General features: G+C 33.2%; 3 protein-coding genes across 3 annotated transcripts in view; 1 reads left to right on the forward strand and 2 right to left on the reverse strand.

Moving 5' to 3' along the window:
- Positions 1–928: 928 nt before the first annotated feature.
- LOC123661906 (F-actin-capping protein subunit alpha) lies at positions 929–2820 on the reverse strand. Its single transcript, XM_045596840.1, has one exon. It carries the CDS (start codon positions 2789–2791, stop codon positions 1925–1927), a length of 867 nt encoding a protein of 288 aa, XP_045452796.1. The 5' UTR covers positions 2792–2820; the 3' UTR covers positions 929–1924.
- A 537-nt stretch (positions 2821–3357) lies between these two features.
- LOC123661615 lies at positions 3358–4419 on the forward strand. The gene is made up of 2 exons (XM_045596574.1): positions 3358–3955; positions 4265–4419. Exons 1-2 carry the CDS (start codon positions 3463–3465, stop codon positions 4273–4275), a joined length of 504 nt encoding a protein of 167 aa, XP_045452530.1. The 5' UTR covers positions 3358–3462; the 3' UTR covers positions 4276–4419.
- A 3477-nt stretch (positions 4420–7896) lies between these two features.
- Positions 7897–22027, reverse strand: part of LOC123661566 (glutamic acid-rich protein) — a 33040-nt gene continuing 18909 nt past the window's right edge. Inside the window, exons 4-12 of the mRNA XM_045596521.1 lie at positions 19861–19998; positions 17927–18032; positions 16256–16347; positions 12526–13182; positions 12132–12218; positions 10893–11018; positions 10318–10390; positions 9027–9082; positions 7897–8670 (exon numbers count right to left, since the gene is read on the reverse strand). Of these exons, the coding sequence (XP_045452477.1) occupies positions 8536–8670; positions 9027–9082; positions 10318–10390; positions 10893–11018; positions 12132–12218; positions 12526–13182; positions 16256–16347; positions 17927–18032; positions 19861–19998 (1470 nt within the window). The 3' untranslated portion in view covers positions 7897–8535. The remainder of the gene's footprint in view (positions 8671–9026; positions 9083–10317; positions 10391–10892; positions 11019–12131; positions 12219–12525; positions 13183–16255; positions 16348–17926; positions 18033–19860; positions 19999–22027) is intronic.

A 22027-nucleotide genomic window follows, 5' to 3' on the forward strand; every position in this document is an offset into this window, starting at 1 on the left:
CGGTAACAGAAATCAACTTATATACGGAGAAATTATATTATTTATAGCGCAATCTTAATGGTCTCTATAGAATAAATTTATACTAATTTTATTTCGTATTTATTATACATAAAATTTATACTGTTTCGCAGAATATTCATACACCGTTACCGATCTACTTTCTTCTGATACAAATGAAAGATAAAATAAATAAATAAATATATTTTTTTTGCAATAAATTTACGTATAAATATTAGTATACAACAGACTCGGGGCGGGAAACAAACTCGTAACCTACTATGGAGAAAGCAGGGTCACTACAAACAGCGCCAACGGGCAAGTAGGTATGAACTATGTATCAAAATACAATGTGCTATTTAGTTTTCCGCTCACGTGTATCTTTGACTGCATCGTTTTCACCTACCAAAATATAGCCTATATCAATTGTGTTTAACATTTATTAATTATTAAAGGAAATAAATATTTTTACTCTATAGTATCAAAATGTAAATCAATTTTAAAATGCATTTTATAAAAACATTAACTTAGTCATCACATCATTACAACATTACACAAAACTGCATTCAATTTAAATTCGATTAACAAGTCGCGGTGTCAGCGACGCGGATGACTCACGTAAGGAAAGATACGTCACTACGTGTCCTCTCTGAATACTAACTTAATTACCAAAAACATTACTTAGGTTGAATTGAAATAACTATAACTTACTATAGATGTTAGTAAATCTATCTAATTGAGTTCGTCTGATTCTTTAAATTGTAAAATCTAAAGGAATTCTTCATAGCGTCATTAATTCCATGACGTTATCGCCACTAAATACGCGACCGTAGTTAATGTCTAATGCCACACCCTATACTTGTTTATAGAACATAAATAAACAATATTTTAGCACATATTTGGTCAAACAAAATAAAAAAAAATAAAAAAGTTGTTAGCAACATTTTAATATATATTTTTATTCAAATGAATTCAATCATACATTACAGAATACTTGAATTTTCAATGTACGTTCTTTAAATTATAATAATAATTACAAAATAAACCGTATTGGCATTTCATCATTACATACATATAAAAGTTATGCTTTCATCGCACTTTCAATGTCATAGCCGTATGGACAATAATTTCTACCGACCTTCAACATTTCTGCAAACGTGGCCTTTGAGCAAACCTCCACATGTTTTTTTTTAATTTTATAAAATCAATATATTGTGCTCTACGCCCATATAGTCAGCATTAAAGCTATGTGGACATTCTTTTTAAATTAACTACAATTAAATGCACCATTTGAAACTTATCGACTTTCCTTTATCAATTTTATGCAGTACTATTATGCAAGCAATATTCAAGAACTAATACAAATAAATAATACTGTCGTTCAATGATACAATGGATGGACTAGTGTTTCATATAGTCATCACTGCTCGTTCAACACTAATAAGGTTTTAAGTAAATATTCTCTGTAATTGACATATCTTTTGAAAGTAACATAATCAAATGTATATTGCTCACACAACAATAACCTCTTGCAACAACTTTTACAAATCAAAATTTGAAATAGTTGACGATTGACGTTTGCTTGTCCGTCGGGAGCCTACTCCGGCCAGACCTAGTACAAACGGTTCTCTATGTTTCGTCACTACAAACTGAAATGGACAGGGTTTAGTACTCTCTCTGAAATTAAAAATATTTCTTAATTCCACTTTAAAGCGGGCGAAGCGGTCAATATCCTTTTGTAATGAGAGTAACAAAATGCAATAAAATTTAACAGTTACAATAGCGATTTCTCTATACTCATAGATAAATACGCGCCGGGGGGCGACATCCCTCGGAGCCAGTAAACATTTGAACAAGATTTACTCTTACGAGAATATGTACAGAGGCATGGAGCAACCGCTGCAGCTCAGAGCGCAGCGGCAGGACATCATTGGCTCTTGAGCTCCTTACCGATCGTGTAGGAGACGAGCCTCGCCCAGTCGATCTTGCTTCGGGTCACGGGCAACTGTCGCCGCAGCGCCTTGAAGGTTGTGTCGCTCATTGTCTTGTAGTTGTCGGATATGGCCGTCTGGTACGCATTCTCCGCGTCACAGACCAGTCTCACGAACTCCTTCGCCGTAGCCGCCTCGCCGTTCGCGACTAGAGGGGCACGCACTTCCTTTGAACTAACCAGTTGAACATTACCGTCTTCGTAGTAGTGTACTTGGACGCGAAGCATTCCGCGAAGCTCTGTCGCCCCGCTACCCACTGTCAGTGACCATACTGAACGCCACCGTCCGTTCCAGTAGTTCTTGGGTTGGAACTGGTGGTCTTCGATGCAGGCAACGAGGGAGACGGCTCCCGATTCGAGAGCTCGTCCGACGACTAAACTCGCACCGTGTTTATAGTGTTCAGCGACGTAGTTCGTCAGCTCCACGTCGAGCGCGGCTCGCCAAGGCTCGGCCACTCGGTCGGGCTCATAGGGCTCGTATTCAGACGCTTCCTTGCGTAAGTGATCGTACTTGAAGGACCGCTTCGATCGCGGGTCGAAGAACCTGCCTCCGCCGAGGTCATTATGATCCGTGATCAACGTATGAAGTTCCGAGCCTTCGAGACGCACGGGCGTGAGCTGGTCCTTGTTGTACTGTGCAAATGCTCCGCTCGCGCCCTCCTTGAGCAGAGTGTCGTTGTTCAGCAATACTCTCACATCATTAAACACTTCATTAAACTCTCCTGGTGGCGAATGTAGTATAAAATCCGAAACAATTCTCACTTTTTCCTGATCACTAATCACTTCGTCACCGTCCGCCGCCATTTTTGGTACTTTTGACACAACCACAGATGAAAAAGAATAACGACCATAAACAATACCAATAAGTACCCTACTCTGACAAATTGATGACGGAAGGAAGTTTATTTAACTATTTCATTTTATAGTGTAACAAGATATAAAATTACTAAAATAGAAACTTTTAATGTGAACGTTTTACTTTGAAAAGATAAGACACTTAATTTTTTTTATTTTAAATAATAAAATCGTAATATTGTTAAACATTTTATAAGACTGTTTATTAGAAATTAGATTTACCTAACGAATACTATCAGTTAAAATATTCAGTCACATTTAGATTTTTTTACGAATTTAATTAATATTTTGTCGGTTCTTAACGTATACAAGGTGTTATGGTTGATTATCTATGCCAGCTCGACCAAAAGCGAATTAAAACATATATAATTAAATTCAGACTAGGCTGTATGGATTATATTTCTTTGCCTTTCCCTATTGGGGATAAATTTTAAAACCACAAAAACAACCTCATAAATTCAGACTAGGCTGTATGGATTATAGTCCTTTGCCTTTCCCTATTGGGGATAAATTTTAAAACAACAACAACCTCATAATGTCAATGTCAATTATCGATGACATTTTACTGAACAAGTTGTGTAACAACTTTGGAACAAATCGAGGATTTTTAAACGATAACAATGCTTTCCTACAAATATTACGATACGCCTGAGGGCCAAGATGTTTATAAAAAAGTATTTGTTACATCAAAATATGCAGCGATAAGCGGTCTAGGAGTAGCAACATACGATGTTCTCATGTACTCGCATCCTAAAGGATTTTTCAATACTGCCTACAGATATGCGTTTTACATGACCCCCATGGTGGGCATGGCAGCTGCTTTCACTGTTACCGCTAACATTGCACAAAATGTAAGAGAAAAGAACGATGTTTGGAACTATTTCCTCGGCGGTGTGACGTCTGGAGCTGTTTTCGGTGCTTGGAAGAAATCAGTAGCAGTCGCAGTTCCAGTGGCCCTCATTCTCGGAGCTATTGGTATGATAAAGAAAACAGCCATTGATAACGACTGGGTACTGGTTCCAGAGATCACCACTGCCCATAAGTCTGTAAGATCTGTAAAGCACGACTGGACTCTTGCTAAAGATATTGAAGAACTTAAATCTTGGAAAACTGGTTAGTTTCCGTCATTTCAAAATAAATTTTATTTCATTAAAATAACAATATTATTTATTATGTAATTATAATGTATGTTAATATTATTATGTTATCTAAAGAAATTACGATGTTTTGCTGTTTTCATTATTCAAATAGAATTAATTTGAATAACAGTACTTTTTATTAATAATTTGTAGCTCCGCTATGCTGACTACTATATTATAATCTGTTGAATGCTTAAAAAATTATTTTTGTTAACATTTATATATTTGTCATAACAAGTTTATTTATTTTTAAGAGACTTAAGAATTGCTCTTATTATTTCAGGTTCCAACTAATCTCGCCAGCAAACAAAACTTATAACAAATAGAATGTAAATACAATGAACATCTTTATTTAATTGTTGTGGAAATATAAGTGTAATGCCATGATTGTGTATTATTTGATAATAAAAATAAATCTTTTATTTAGGTTTCATAATATACATATTGTTTTTATTTATTTCATACATCTTAAAGTAAAATAATGAAAATTAAAATATACAAACAAAGAAGTAGAACTGTTATCTTATAATAGTGAAGTCTTGACTTTTTTTTTATAGGAACCTGGTGCTTGACATTTGGTTCCATTTAAATTTGATCGAGATCTAAGGAGGACTTTTTCAGTTATGTCCAATAATGCGAACTTTACCTATGTAATTGATGTTGGCTTATTTGTTGGCAAGCGCACACACACACACTCCACATACTTCTGAAGACCTATTAATTTGAATTTTAATTGATAGAATTAATCAATATTCAGTCTGTAACATTCTGCTGGTCATAGGCATCTTTTGCCATGTTAGTAAAGCGTCATTCCACCATGCTACTCCCCTGTGGACTGTTAGATATATTTTCTACTAAGAGTAACAATCGCTATAATAGGTCTATGTATTATGCAACTTAGACAGACAGCTTAAAAAGTTATAAATTTTAATATTTATTATTAATTTTGCGAACTTTCATAGCCATTGCGTAAAACAGGATATTTACCATGACTGTAGTTTAAAATAATTTATATTTTTTATATAAATATTCATGCTTTGTTGAAAGTATGGCCACAGGAACATCTTAAAATTCTGTTTTGTCTTTTACGTCTTTAAAATTAATCAATTAAATTGAAAAGTTATTCAGATATCAAGATAATCAAATTGATATTTTAATATTATAAAGCTGGAGTTAAAGAAGGTTATAGGGTATTTTTTTTTTCAAATAACGCGTGTGAAACTGTAGGGCACAGCTAGTAGAATTATATTTTCCTAAATTTTGTCCATTACGTGTAGTCTTTGAAGAGTTAGTTCTAAGGTTAGGTCATCTTAACATATATTGCAATAAAAGTCAATTCTACATCAAATGTTTATTTCTTAAAAAACTAATCAAACAATTGTAATAAGCAATAAACAAAAATGCTGTGAAATATATAAACACACGTTCTATCCGTTGCATTCTAATAAAAAATCTAAAAAATATATATACCTAGGTACATTCGTATTTTTCTTCAAGAATAATACAGAAAAGGAATGTTCAGGTGTTACGACTGGCTGCAAGCGTTGATAAAATTCCTTTCTCATTATTTTTATTAAACAATTATATAATATAAATAAACAACAAAACTTTACAATATAACATACACACGGGATATAATTTTCAATTCTTAACAATAAATAATAGCAATATTTTCTATTAGTAAAATTAGAATATACAGCATATACATAAATCTGATGTAACCATTATTGTATAATTAATAAAACGAAAAAGCATATATTTTTTTTAAATGCAGAACTTCAAGAAGCCAACGCCAGAGCTGAATTAGAAGTTTAAAAAAAAAAACGAATTTTATTGTAACTGTCATTAAATAATTTTCAACAACAAAAGATACATTACCTGTTATAAAAAGAAACGAGAGGACGAATTTTTAAAACGAATAATTTTTTAAATTTTATATTTATTTAACTAGACATCACAATCGTAATTTTTAAATATTGAGCCTTTGCCACGCTTAGATAAAAAGCAGATACAATTATTCACTGCCTCTGGAAAAAATTAAAAGCATTTTTTTTTTAATTATTGTACTATATTACAAATTTAGAAATGTAATCTCATTTACTAAAAATGTAAATTTTCTTTCAGATCACAAATGAAATTTTTTATCAACCTACATCAAAACTTCGAAGTTAATTTCAAATTTCGATATTTATACATAACTGCCTTTAATCAAGCGCGGTAATTTTCTCCTATAAGTATATATTTCTTAATCCAAGGAGAAGAGGCCTTAGCCCAGAAGTGGGACACAAAGATAGTTGAGTAGTATCAATAACAAGTGTTACCAATCTCACACAAACTACAAACACACATAAAAAATCTACTCAAAGTGTAAAAGCTGGAAGAAAATTTGGCACAAACATTTATAACAGCAACAGAGCTTAAACGCCGATAGAAGACTTTAAATTCGTATTTTGACTAATTTTTTAAAACATTTATAATCTCTATTATAACAAAATGTCAAATTCCCGCAATTGTTTTTTAACCTTTTTTAAGAACTTTAATGAATCGACTAAGGGCTGGTTTCACCAGCTGTAGAGAAATATTTATCCGACACATAAGTTACGAATAAACTTTAACAGCAGGAGATAGTATAGGCAATTAGGACCTTGTTTCTCCTTAATTAATAAACTAAAACATTTAGATACATATTTGCGAATAGAATTATCTCATAAGTATAGTAGAATTCGATGGTAAAAAACAATAATATATCAATAACTTTCATCTGTTGGATACCGTTATCCGTCAAATAGCGTTATCCAAACCGGTAAAACAAGCCCTAAGTCATTTAATGACAGATTGATAAGTTTAATAATAATTAATAACCAAAATGTGAGTCAATTCCAAAAAATGTAAATCATCCTAAGTTATTAGACAGAAGAGAAGAAATTGTTAGTAGTTATAAAATCTAAACTATTACTAGTATCGTAATAACCGTTGTAAAAATCTATTTTATTTGTTATTCGTAATTTGTATTAATTACTAATTAAATGAACTGTCGCGTATAATTGAATTAGTTTTGTTAAGTAAATAAACTGCAACAATATATTTAATTAATTAAAAATAATAATTAGTAGGCCTGTTGCATGGTTTGATGTTTAAATTTATCTCCAAAAATAAGCTAAGACTGTTAGTTAGACTTTTTTACTTCTAATTAAAACAGTCAAGTAACATAAGCTACAAGTCTCTGATAACATTGGAGGGTAGAATAAAAAAAAATTGGTTGAAAGGTTGAGAAAAGAAATATTCGAAATACAAATTAAGTTTTATGGTGAAAAAAAATTTTTATCATGAATTTTTATCTGATGAATACAGTTATAAGTCAGATAGCATTATCAGCAACCAGTGGAACAGGCCTTAAATATACAACAGATTAAAAATTGTAAAGAACATTAATGAAATATAAATACCACTATATTTTTCCTATAAATTACATAATAAATTGTGTTACTTGCTATCAGGAGCCGGTGGTTTTCACATCCTATTCAAGCCTTGAAAGTTTTTTTTTTTTTAATTAGTCATACAGAGACATTAAAAGCTTGCGTAGGCTTAGTTTTCTTATACAAGCAATATTGGGGTTAGGACGCGAAATAAAATAATCATCATCATCATCATCATTACAGCCTATACAGTCCACTGCTGGACATAGGCCTCCACAAGTTTACGCTAAAAATAACGTGAACTCATGTGTTTTGCCCATAGTCACCACGCTGGGCAGGCGGGTTGGTGACCGCAGGGCTGGCTTTGTCGCACCGAAGACGCTGCTGCCCGTCTTCGGCCTGTGTATTTCAAAGCCAGCAGTTGGATGGTTATCCCGCCATCGGTCGGCTTCTTAAGTTCCAAGATGGTTGTGGAACCTTGTTAAATAATAAAAATAATAAATTAATTACTTAAAATAACCATTAGATAACCATGGCTACCATTTTTGTTATAATCGATTTTTTTTAGTAGTACTAACAAGTTAGTCAATATATATATTATTTTTTATTTAATTGATATGAGTCCATTGCTAAAATACAATAAAGATAGCAACCAAAGCCTTATTTCAATTGCATGACATGTGAATCATTTAGGGTATGCCACACAAGTGCTGCCAACTGTGAAAAAACCTTAAAGTTCTAAATTTGTGAATTTAGATTTGAAATTCGGTTAAATATGGTCGTATTTAAGTTTAGAAATAGATAAACAATTTCCGTATTGGCTGTAAGTTTTTATATCGTGTCATCTGTGTTTTTGTATACGATTAGCTCGGCATATGACTCATGTGATGGTAAGCAGTTACGGTGGCCTATAGACGCCTGCAACACCAGGGGCACAGCAAGCGCGTTACCGACCCTACCTCTGGCCCTGCCTCGGGATCAGGCGTTATCTTGAAATAATTTATTGATAAACATAATTATTTATCTATATGGCTATCTTTAAATAAATATAATGCCATAAAAATACATAAATAATCCTTTCAAGACGGTTAAACGTTCAGTCACCGGCTCCCTGTAAAATACCGTGTATCCTATCAGTTCATTTTTCCACCTTCTTCGGTTCTCCTTCATTTTCTTCCTCTTCTTCTTCGATTTCTTCGATTTCCTCTATCTCTTCGATCTCTTCTACTTCTATTTCTTCTTCTATTTCCTCATCGGAAAGCTCATCCGCTTTCTAGACAGAAATTCAAATCATATAATTGAAACAATTTGGAGGTTTCTGTTCATGTTTATTTTGGAAAGAAAGAAACGTCCTGATAATATAAAAACAATTTTATTAGAAAATCCATTGACATTGTTTTTTTAAATAGTGACGCATATTGTGCTAAAGCAATATGCATGCCGTAAAAATCTCAAAATTGGTTTCCTTTTCAAACGCTATAGGAACTAAAATTTGCCTTCAAATTTAACAATAAACTCGTTTTACATAATTTTACATGTTACAAAAAAGAATGAATAAAATCAACGTATTTGAGGGTACTTTTGTAATATGGCGGTAGATTGTATAAATCGAAATTGTTATAGAATTACCTCCGCAGCTGGTTGTGTGAGACCACTCGCTGTGGTGAAGTCGTCCATTGTTGATTCTACAATAAGAATGTTAATTAACGCCTACAAAAATGAAATCACTACTTACCAACCACATTTACTGATACAATCGTACTAAAAATTAACCACTCATGATTCATCATCTTTACTGAGGTAGGGCACAGCAGGAAATTTCCTGCTCAAAATATGGAGCAGCCCGACTGGAGTAGTACCTTGATCTTACAGAAGATCACAGCTAAATAATACTGTTTTCAAGCAGTATTGTGTTCCTGTTGGTGAGTAAGGTGACCAGAGCTCCTGGGGGAGTTGGGGATAGGGTCGGCAACCGCTTGCGATGCTTCTGGTGTTGCAGACGTTCATAAGCTACGGTAATCGCTTACCATCAGGTGTTACATTAAAAAAAATGATAGAACTGAAATAAGTCAAATCCTGTGCGTTGAAGATATTTAAAAAATACTTTTTTTTGGAGGTTAAATGACTAAGCTCAAAATCTCAGGTTAAAAGACTCAAGCTATGATTTTTTTTGTATCGTTTATCTCTTGTATCTTATCCGCACACTACGCTTAATCTACTGAATTGATCTCGATTTACGTCCATCATATAATCTATAATTAATGGTATTATGTTTTTATATATATATATATATATATATATATAAACTAGATCGGCAAACAAGTCTATAGCTCATCTGATGGTAAGCGATTACCGTATCTTATAGATGTCTGTGCTGTGTGGCTACGGCACTAAAGAATTTAGCCACCCCCTCTCTTCCCGTGGGTGTCGTAAGAGGCGACTAAGGGATAACACAGTTCTGCTACCACCTTGGAACTTGAGAAGCCGACCGATGGCGGGATAACCATCCAACTGCTGGCTTTGAAATACACAGGCCGAAGACGGGCAGCAGCGTCTTCGGTGCGACAAAGCCAGTACTGCGGTCACCAACCCGCCTGCCCAGCGTGGTGACTATGGGCAAAACACATGAGTTCACGTTATTTTTGGCGTAAACTTGTGGAGGCCTATGTCCAGCAGTGGACTGTATAGGCTGTAATGATGTAATGATAGATGTCTGCAACAGCAGAAACATCGCAAACGCTTTGCCGACCCCATCCCCAATCCCCCAGGAGCTCTAGTCCTTACTCACCAACAGAAACACAACACTGCTTGAAAACAGTATTATCTTCTGTAAGGTCGAGGTACTACCCCAGTCGGTCTGCTCCATATTTTCAAATTTGAACATAGCCGTGGGAACGGCTTGTTATCCATATAAACATACCGAGATCCCTGTCGGGCGTCTCCCGTGGATCGTCCTGTATCAGCGACAGCGTTATCTTACCGCTGACGACCAGCTGAAATACATAATGTGATTTTACTATATTTATGTCTTCGAAACGACTAAACCTAATTGGACATTTTTCGTACAAATTATGGCGGTACGAAGTTCGCCGGGCCATGTAAGTATGCCTAAAACGTAACGTAAAGTGGTGATAATAGGCCATGGACCAAAGAAATGTGAGTTTGCTGTACTGACTTCTAAGAAGAAAATAATAATAATAATGGTTAAGTATTGTATTGACTAGTTTCTAAAGGAGTCACTGTTGAGTTTATTGTCGATTATTCTCATCAGAATCTACATTACGAAAAGTAACTTTGGCGTAGCGTTCACAGCACTGGCTGTTTCGCTGGTGGTCGCGACATTGATCATATAGATGTTTGTCGTCTGGCCGTTTGTTCTTGTGTATTGTGTTTCCGGACCCCCGACACAGGAGAAAATACTACTGAGGGCCATTGAGTGTGAAGCGTTTATATATTTATTTGCATTAACTATAGATAAGTTACGGAGGAACTCACCTGCGCATTTTTCTTGCTAGTCTTCTGTTCGTCGGCACGATCTTCAGCGAAATCAGACACGAGTACGCGAGACTGTTGCGGTATATCCGTTTCCAGATAGATTTCCTTTACATCTTCTGCTTTGTGCTGGAAATATAAATGTCTACGTGGTGTATTATTTTATTTGATAAATATACGTATGGGTATTTTAGTACTGTTTGTTCTGAGTGGGCCCACGTTGGGCGCCAAATTTAATCAAACTTTTTAATATTAACTTTCACGTTCGCTATCAACATTTTTGTTATATGGAGCTTACTACGATTTTCTTTTCGGAAGTAGAGTTGACCACGGCGTCCGCAACGTCATCAAAACATAGGGGTTATGTTATGTTTCAAAATGAAAATCGCGGTAAGTCCCCGTATAAGTAAGTGTTACTAAGTTTTAAATTTTAAAGTATGTTGCAAGACAACGAAAAGAATTGCCAGAAACAGAAAAATTTTGTAAGTAAATATAAAATAGTAATTGATGTCTTACTAAATAATTTACATTATTTATAGTTCTAAAACTTATTCGATAAATTTACTTATTTTGACATTTTTTTATGTATCAAAAAATAATAAATATAAATATGTATCTGTTAGTATTTGTAAAAATTAGTATAAATTAATACTTCAGAATTAGATAGGATACATTTATTTTAAGGTAACAAAAAGACAAACAAAATAAACAATCAACAGGGTACTAAACAGACATGGAATGTGCTTTCTATATTAAACTACGGTGTTAGTTGACTGTCACTATTAATCATTATAAAGACTTGTTAACATACAGGGAAACAAATAAGGAACTACCATTACATAATATCTAAAATGCACTAATAGATTATTAGCAACACTTGATATAAGATGAGGGAAGATTGCATTAGTCTTTATGTATACTATATAGAAACTATTAATTACACTGAATATTCGAAAAACCGATTATGGGTTTAAACAAATTAATTTTAAAATATAACGATTATTAAATAAATATATGCAAAACTACCTGAGAATTAAAAAAAAATCTACATTCTTGCCATTAAAATTTTTTAATGATTCAGACTGTTTAGTTTTTTACTCAAAGAAATTTTTACGCAATTCATACCAAGAATTAAAAAAACTACTCTCAATAATATTGTCCCCAAATACCCAATAAAAAGTACGTAAATCTAAATCACTCATACAATGTCTGCACAATATGCACAGTTATACGAGGTCTCACCGGTTTCGGATGTGGGGTGACGGGTGGGGCTTCAGGTTTGTAGGCACTACCGTCTGCTGGGTGAGCGGTCATTTCCATACCTACCACCTGGAATGTAACATGTCCAGATCATAATCTATTATGTAATTTTAAAAATCATCGCTGAAAGTTCCTGCTGGGTATTAGAAAAATTTAATCCCTTTTAAACCGAGTCTGATATAAATTTCATGTATACTCTTAAAGATTGGCATAGATAAAATATGGCGTGAATTAATGGGTTTTTCTTTTAATAACAGCATTTATTATTTAACTAGAGTATAGTTTTAGGTGTTAGAAAGTTAAACTATAAATGAAATATAAGCAGATCGAGGTAATTTAGAAATTGAAAAAGGATTTCTATAATTGCTATATTTACCTTGACACTTTGATTTTCAATATCTTCTAAATTATCCGACTCTTCAATAGAATCATCTTTAATAGCCTCTTCTAATAGTGCTGGAGTAGATTCTTTTTCCCGCTTCTCTTCCTGTTGTATTTCTTGATTTAAAAATTCTTCCGCTAACTTCGTCAGGGGATCTACATTATTCAATCCTATGTCTTCCGTTAAATTATTGAGCTTTTCGTTACTATCTTTAACTTCTTTTTGGTCTACATTAACTTCAGCTTCTGACGTTGAATCTAATTCTACATCATGTAATACTTTGGCAACCACTTCAACTTTATTTTCATGATCCGTTTCTTTGAGCAAGTTATTTGATTCATTCTTTTCCACAGCTTCTTTAAGTTCTGATGTTCCTTCCGTGACTTTTTCAGTTTCAACTTCTTCTTTTACCGGTACAACGGATTCATCAGATCCGTTCTTGGTTTCTACTAGTTCTGAGGACGGCAAGTTTTCGCTTACTTCTACGTTAGGATTTTCTAGATCAGTTTTTGTCTGAGAATGTTCTTTACCTTTTTGTAGTTCGGGAGACTTTTCTTTAGGTTCATGGTACTCACTAGTTACTATATGAACGGGGCCACTATTCAAAAGGATAGTTCCATTTGTGTAAGGACGAGCGTTATCCAGCGCTTCCTAGAAAGACATTTAGCTGTTATTTGGTACGTATGTTTATTTTTAAGTACAAAGCCACAAAAACAAAATCTAAGTACCAAGAAGTATAAATACAAAATGACATCAAACGTCTAGCTACACTTACAACGAGCAAACCTTCTAAAATCTCACTATACTACAGAAATCACGCTAAGAAACATTTGGTCGAATCTCTTTTAATTCTATCACAGGCATAAATCATACCAAAAGCTTAAACTAAGCACACTACAATAGTTTATGCATTGAGATAAATCTATAGATATATAAGCTTCCGTAATTATTATCTTGATTTATGATGCATTTGTTTGTTTGAGTTTTGTTATACTATCGAAAAGGTCGTTATTGTCTTCGACATGTTTACGCTGTTTGAGTTATTGAGGAAATTACGTTTACATTTGTTATTTATGATTTTAGCGACAGTTTTATTGTTATAGTGTTATTATTTGTTTAGTTTATTTAAGCCAGGTAGCTTAGAACAAACAGACAGATGAAATCAGCAAACGACATGGCATGAAGCGAAATAAAATTAAAATAGAATGTAATATTCTAATGCATACAATTTTTTCGAATGATGGAAGTCAATAAAAGGGCATTCTACATATTTATACTTTTTCTGCTACTGTGAAAGATATTTCAAGGAGTCCCTTTTGAATGAAAGGTTAAAAGGCCAAGCGCACTGACGGTAGTATCATTTTTTAATTAATGCAATGAAGGACAAATGCGAATAATGTAATAAAACAATGAAGATAGAAGAAAATTAACCTAGAGCAGGCAAAAACAAAACGAAGAAATAAACCAAGTTATAGACATCGAAATTAAAACAAGCCGATTTCTTACCGGATACACGTTCACGTTCACGTTCAAATGCAATCAACACAAATTATTATATATCTCTTTTTGACATTTGAAATGATAATTATAATACAACAGGCGAGAGAGAGACAGCTAATAATAAATAAGTAGAATAAATTGTGATGGTTGGTTTGTATCCAGAAGAAGATCAGAAGTAAATGGAAAAATGGGCGTAGTTCATTCGTTGATGTCATGCAAAGACCTGTCGTTGCTGGTTTTGTGTGTAGCTCGCCTCCATCTGCTGTTGGACCTCCGCTACCAGACCAGATATGGCCGATACAACTGTCGGCCATAAGTTTAAAATTAGTTACTTTGGCTCAGTTCAACAATTTAAACTTAAAAATATGCAATTGTGATTTTATTAAATTTTATTTTATGTAGGAATAGATCTGACATTCGTTGATTATTCCGTATATTTGGGTTTCATGCCCAAACATCGCTTCTATGTACAGTTTTAATTTTATTAGTCATTCTTGCATAAATAAAACATCGAGTGTTACGCATCGAACAATTCTAATATTAGTAAAATAAAATAAAAAAAGTGTTTATTATAAAATAAATTCTTATTTAAAATCAATATTTCCGAACGAATTTTATTAATTAAAAATTCTGAAAAACAACCACCTAATCAGTAACACATTTTTATCTGAGACCTTGGTAAAGTTCCTGGAACTAATTCGCTTTGGAGTAATTTCATTATTCGAATTTTATTAACTAAAATAATAATTAATGTGAATTTATTGTTATTAACGTTAAAAAAATGTTATGAATGAAACGTAAACAAAGGTTACGTAACGACAAATTTAATGCAGATAAAAATAAACCTTCTCAAAAACAAATAATGAAGGACAAAAAGCCTAAAATAGCTTGACCATCGGAACTCGCTTGCATTCTGGATTACAGCCAAACTGACGGTCGTGGAATGGATCGCATTTGCTATAATATAAACTTTATTTTAAAAGAAATCTGCAACCACTGTTTTAAACATTATAAAGATTTTTTTTTTTGCTATTTTTAAATGGTTTTTTGCTAAGCTTTTGATTGCTTGTGTCTTAGATCTTAGTTCAATGGGTCAGATCTAAAAGTCATTTTTAATGTTATATCGTATTTAGAGTAATTTAGCTCAAATTTATATATCAAGACTTAGTAGTTTGTCTTCAAATACTCAAACAGTTTGAAAAGTAATAATAATAATTAGCACTTAAATAAAATAACAAACAGCTATTTCGTTATTTAACTACTTTAAAAAACAAACATACTCGTAAAAACCGTCACCATGCCGCAAGCGTAAATATTAAAAACAACTGAGGATAACACGCATTACGAATCTAAAAATTTTCTAACTCTTCTCTGAGTAAAAGAGCAAGAAAAATCGACACTAAAATTACGATTCGATATTCCTCTTGTAACATTAAAAATATATTTATAAAGTTTTTAGGTATGCCAAACTTTCCGTGAAGCTGTGGTCGGTAATCAGCAAATCTCATTGATTTTGGAATTTCTTTGAGTGGTTATCGTGATTATAATTTCCTAAGTAGTCCTAAATAGTTCATACTGATATTGATAGCTTCTACCTAATCGTCCCATATTTCTAGTGCACAGTAATTTTTAAGACCTTGCGAATTGATTTGAAATTCATGAACATTGAATAATTTAATCATTTAAAAAGGAGATATAACTAATGAATGATTTAATGGTAATGTAATAATTGTACCTACAACTTAGTAAAAAACTAGTCGTGAGCTTTTGTTCGTGTATCTAATTATGCAACTTTGATTTGTATAACAGAAGTCAGTAACGCAACAGACGTCCAATAAACACATTTTGTTATCCTGTATGTATTTTAACGTTTAATTGCAGTAAAATTTGGAGATCGAGAAATTGATAAATCATAATTACCTCGTATTTAATCTTTGTTCACGCATTTAGCCATATTTCTTAGCAATTAGCTAGATACTTTTAAATTTAGAATATCGAATCGCATCCTGAATTTTTAAAATTTCAAATAATTAATAAAATATATTGATTCCTAAACAATAAGGTACTAGGAGACCATAAACACAAAGACGTTTAACAGTCAAGAGTCATAGAGAAATACTTTTCAGAGTACCGAATTCGTATACATTGTACTAGGACAACATAGAAGCAAAGAGATCTAACAATCAAAAGGGGCATATCGAATCGCATCAGTGTATCAATGTACCGCGTCGCGCCTCGCGAGCTGGCCAACGATCCTTTGCATGGCGCGCTCTGTCTCGGCCAGGCGCGCCTTCAGGGCCGCTAGCTCTGCGTCCCCTGGACATTGCCATTAAATATTTAAGCTTTTTCACTTAATAATATGGCTTTTTCTTATACGTACTAATTGTATTGTTGATTTTTAAAATAGTTTAATTTAATGGGTAAGTAAATATCCGCAGCAAAATGGCTTTCGATGGTTACATTATTTTTAATGAAACAATATATGTAATATATCGAAAACATATTTGTTCTTAGATAACTAGTAATACCAAATTAGTACAGTAACAATTTTGATACTTATATAAGCACACCTCTTTTTATTGCAGCTTTTATGTCAAGTGTACCTAAGGTATATATGGTAGGTATTTCACGATTTAATCTTTCTCCAACATTGAGAAAGAGGTCTATGCCCAGCAGTGGGATGTTACAGGCCCAATTCGATATAATTATGCGATCACGATTTAGAGTAATTTATATGTTTACTTCAAGTAATAAAATAGAACGCTAGCAGTGTATAATCTGAAAAAATTGTTATTTTTTTTTTTTGTATTTTAACTATAATTACGCTTTTCCATGATATTGTAAATTGTTATGTTTATAGTTACGAAAAACTATATTCTTTCAAAAACTTTTCACAATTAACTGCACAGGGCTCGAGGCTCGGTACCGTTAAATACTTAGAATAAAAATACGCCTATTCGTTTTACAACGGAAGTCAATTTTATTCAATAATATAATATATATTAACGACAAAGAATTATTCTTAGAAATTCCGAGAAAATAAAAAGCGTTACAACAAATGTACTGATAAAGGGACATTGATAACGTTATAGAAACGTCGGCAATGGCGTTAAGAGGACTTATTAATAAATATTTTTTGTTATCGCCCAATTAAAAATTATAACTATGACTTTAGCTTGGCCATTCTTATAATGCGATTCTGATGAATGAATAAATAAATGCCTTAAAGGAACGGGATAACATTTTGTGTCAGGTGTTCGAAGACACACAAACGCCCATACATTGACCATTAATCAAACCTTAATTCCAATTATATTAATACTATTTGCATATTAACTTTTGCTAACTAATCGCTGTGTTTATCGCTTATAACTAATGTTATCCATTTGACATGTGTCAAAAATGCAATCTCGCTGCGACCAGACTCAATGAACATTTTCTAATAGTTGTTACAATAAAGATTCATTACAGAAAATAAATATAAATTAATAATTTACTTACTTGTATCTGTCTCTTTGTGTCCTGCAGCGTTTGACAATAATAATTTTCGTTATAAGTTATGTACTTATCAAACATTTTTTTTTTACAGTATTTACGTAACATTGATAAAGGAGTACAATATTAATAGGAAGATTTTTAAATCTGCGCGATTTTCAGTTAGTACTTTTTCTTACGTCAGATTATAAATAAGGCCTTGACTAATTAAAATAAATAATTTTATTTACAAGCTTGAAACATATTCGAACATATATAAATGGACGTACGTCATTAGACTTGTAATTTTCTTTTTATACTTTTAAATTGAATGTCTTAAAAAGGATAGTGTATGTTGTTCTAAAAGTTAAAAGTCGCGAAATCGTGGTTTTAATAGAATTTGGGTTAAACATAAACTTACCCAATTTATCAGGAGATGTTCTCGAGTCATCCCGGAACACCCGTCTTCGGAATTGAGGATCAGGCGTGACGTGGTCGTAGGGCGAGCCGGTACGTTTGAATAGAATCTAAAAAAATGTTGTAACCATAACCATTCTAACAATAAGATTCATAGATTTATTTGCCCCATTCCAAACCAAAATGAATAATCATCGAATATGAACAGTATATAGGCTGTGTGGCTACGGCATTAAAGAAAATAGCCACCCCCTCTCTTCCCGTGGGTGTCGTAAGAGGCGACTAAGGGATAACACCGTTACCACCTTGGAACTTATAAAGCCTACCGATGGCGGGATAACCATCCAACTACTGGATTTGAAATACACAGGGCGAAGACGGGCAGCAGCGTCTTAGGTGCGATAAAGCAAGCCCTGCGGTCACCAACCCGCCTGCCCAGCGTGGTGACTATGGGCAAAGCACATGAGTTTGCGCCATTTATTGGCACGAACTTGTGGAGGCCTATGTCCAGCAGTGGGCTGCAATAGGCTGAAATGATGATGAACACTAGAAACACTTAAAAAGTATCTAGTTAAATCAGGTATATAAAATAGGCATCAAATCCTAAATAGACTCCCTCAAAATCAATTTATCTTTTCTTCTGGAGTCGAGCTTACATTTTGGCTAGCATCTTGTCACGGCGACGTGCTACGTTACAAGTGTGACGGAGATTGATAATGTTTTTTGTTACATAATATAGCGTTATGTTATTTTTGAAGTCATCTGTCAAGATCAAATGATTGATTGATTTTCAAATTAGACAATTTTTTTTTCAAAAAATTACCATATTATTAATTTAATTTTAATTTGTTAAATGACAATGCTAAAGTGCATTTGAAGCCTATTTGAACTTGAAGTATTTCTTTTTTCATTTTGAATGCAAAATTTAAAAAGTAAGTAGTTTAATTTTTATAAAAATAAAAGTGGCAATTAAATAATTTTATAATTGATTCAATAAGTTGTAAAATAACGTTAAAAGTACCGAGATAAATCTTTACTATAACTTAAAAAAAACCGATAACACTTTTCGTAACGCTCTCGTCACGCATTCACCAGCTTACTCCCCAAGTCAAGCGTATGTAAAACAAGTTTTACTTCAAAAAAACATCTTTCTTAAAGCTTACAAAAGAGATCTATGGAATGCTCTTAAAGAATGAAGGTACCAGGCGAACATAAATTACAAAGATAACAGAAGATGTGTAATTTTTTATTTTATTAAAGTAACTGGAGCATCTCACACTGAAGTTACTAGGCGACTATAACCACGTAGGTAGCACGTGAAACAACGTCGTTTTATTGTCTATACTTTTTAGTCGAAAGGTTGGTTTAAGTTTATTTCGTGACCGGAATCGGAATTACTATTTCAATTTGATTACAATCCCTATAACAATTATGTTACTTTAAACCAAAAAAGAATACTATTAGTTTAACAATATTAACTTTTATAATATTAGACGTTCCAGTGATATTTGTGTCTTAACAAGACTTAATTATTCATTTTCCACGCTTGCAAGGAGCCTGTGCTACTGTAGAGATTAAACAATTTATAACCAACGCTACGAATATAATATGTTTAAATATTACTATTTAAATTGTATAGGGATTGTCTGTCATTTAGGAAGGCTCCGGACATTTATTTTATCAGATAATGCAAGAAACTGAGTCAGCTGTATGTAGACTAAAGTACTAGGAAGCCATACGCATGAAAGAGGTTCCCAAACTGATTCCTTAGTCTCGAACTCTAGACACAAAAATTCGAATTGAAATCACGATGTTCACATTCAAATTCATCCGACAGGCAATTGCGCTGAAATGCCTCAAGATGGCAGCACATTTACGTGAATATGTGACTAAAGTACTAGGCGAGCATAACGGTTGAACAATAGACTTAATCCTTACCTTACTAAGCGTGTATACGAAGAAAACGATGATGCAGATAGTGTAGATGGGCATCACGAAGCCCATCGATGACTTCGGTGCCGGCACGGGACCGCCGGGCGAGCCCAACGGTGGTCGCATGCCTGGGATTGGCGGGGGCTGAGGAAAACGATATTATTATTCCTTAAACTTCAAAAAATAAAAAAATAAAATGGCATAGGAATGCAATATGAAATTTAGGCAAAAAAGAAAAAAAATTAAACATTTATATTCTATGTAGGTAGATAAAGATATAAACGTTTTTTTTTTAAAGATTAAATGCAGGGTCTCTCTGACTCTTCTCTTTAGAATCACAGTTCAAATCGATGATAGCTTCACTTCCGACTATTCATCATTAACTCATTAAAACAAATATGTTTAATTGTAAAGTGACGATTCAAAAGTAATTTTAAAGTCTTCTTAAATAAAGTAATTTTTGATTTATCGAATTTTACAATTAATTAGGAGAAAAACATTGTGGGAAAATTCAGAAGAATTCTCAACTATATTACATTATAGCAAACAGTGCTACGTAATGACCACGAACCAATCCCTTTCCTTAATAGAAGCTAAAATTCATCAATATAAAAAAAGAAAGGGTAGTCTTTATATTAAAAGCCGTCATTTTGGAGTTAGATAGGTTAGGGTAACTTTTTTTTTTTTGTAACAAAATTATTTCGATAAACGGTCTAATTTTGAAGTTAGATAGGTTAGGGTAATTTTTTTTTTGTAACGAAATTATGTCGATAAACGGTCTAATTTTGAAGTTAGATAGGTTAGGGTAATTTTTTTTTGTAACGAAATTATGTCGATAAACGGTCTAATTTTGAAGTTAGATAGGTTAAAGTAATTTTTTTGTAACGAAATTATGTCGATAGTTAAATTTTGAGTTTAGATAATTCGACGGCTCTGAACCTAAAAATTAACCAAAAGACGTTAAAAATTTTTTTAGTTATTTAAGCAGCAATAATTAGGCGAGGCGGGAAATTGGAAAAGTGTTGAAAACTTATAAATAAAATATGCGATATTTCATTCATTACAGCCTATACAGTCCACTGCTGGACATAGGCCTCCACAAGTTTACGCCAAAAATAACGTGAACTTATGTGTTTTGCCCATAGTCACCACGCTGGGCAGGCGGGTTGGTGACCGCAGTACTGGCTTTGTCGCACCGAAGACGCTGCTGCCCGTCTTCGGCCTGTGTATTTCAAAGCCAGCAGTTGGATGGTTATCCCGCCATCGGTCGGCTTCTTAAGTCCCAAGGTGGTTGTGGAACCTTGTTATCCCTTAGTCGCCTCTTACGACACCCACAGGAAGAGAGGGGCTGGCTAAATTCTTTAGTGCCGTAGCCACACAGCACGATATAGCAAATATGCGATATGATGTACAATATTTCTATACACCCACCTTCTTATGTTTCATCCTCTTATAAAATAAAAATTAACTAGCAGTTAACTTGTAAATAATAGTTAATTATTTAAACACCAATCTTTAAATTATACTATCATTCAAAGTATAACTTAAAGAACGAGAAAGTTACTCTTATAAATATTTTTTGTTGGTAACTGTTTTTATTATTTTACAACACTTTTTCACAACTCGCGCGAAAACAAAAAAAAATGCCAAAACAAAAAAACCTAGTTCTTTTTTACTCTACAACACAAAGCACAAAAGCGCGCGAAAACGAAAAAAAACTGTCAAAATTTAAAAAAAGTTAATTTTTTATCACCAGTCAGTTTAATAATTATATCACTGTTATACAAAGTTTGAATATCGATCCGCGGCTGTCCAGCGATGTGCCCGGATACCGAATCGGGATTTATAAGCATTACGACGTCGCTGAGGCGATTTCCTGTGTTTACTTTGAAATAGTTTACACGTACGACTATTTTGTCGCCAGATATCTGTATCTATATTATTTTAAAAAGCACCAATTTTGAGAAAAAAAAATTAAACTATTATATAGCCTAAAGCTTTTCTCGCTAAATGGACAATCTCCAACACAAAAAGAATTTTTCAATTCGAACTAGTAGTTTCTGAGATCGCCGCGTTTAACAGACAAATTTTTCAGCTTTATATTATAGATGAAGAAATTTATATCTCCGGGCGTTTCTATGTGTAGTTTTATTACCATAAAAGCGATCGTTCT

This window comes from Melitaea cinxia, chromosome 17, assembly GCF_905220565.1.
Source record: "Melitaea cinxia chromosome 17, ilMelCinx1.1, whole genome shotgun sequence".
In the NCBI taxonomy this organism is placed as follows: Eukaryota; Metazoa; Arthropoda; class Insecta; order Lepidoptera; family Nymphalidae; genus Melitaea; species Melitaea cinxia.

Coding starts and splice junctions, on each gene's coding strand:
- LOC123661906 (XM_045596840.1), bottom strand. CDS start 2,791: ATGGCGGCGGACGGTGACGAAGTGATTAGTGATCAGGAAAAAGTGAGA.
- LOC123661615 (XM_045596574.1), top strand. CDS start 3,463: ATGCTTTCCTACAAATATTACGATACGCCTGAGGGCCAAGATGTTTAT.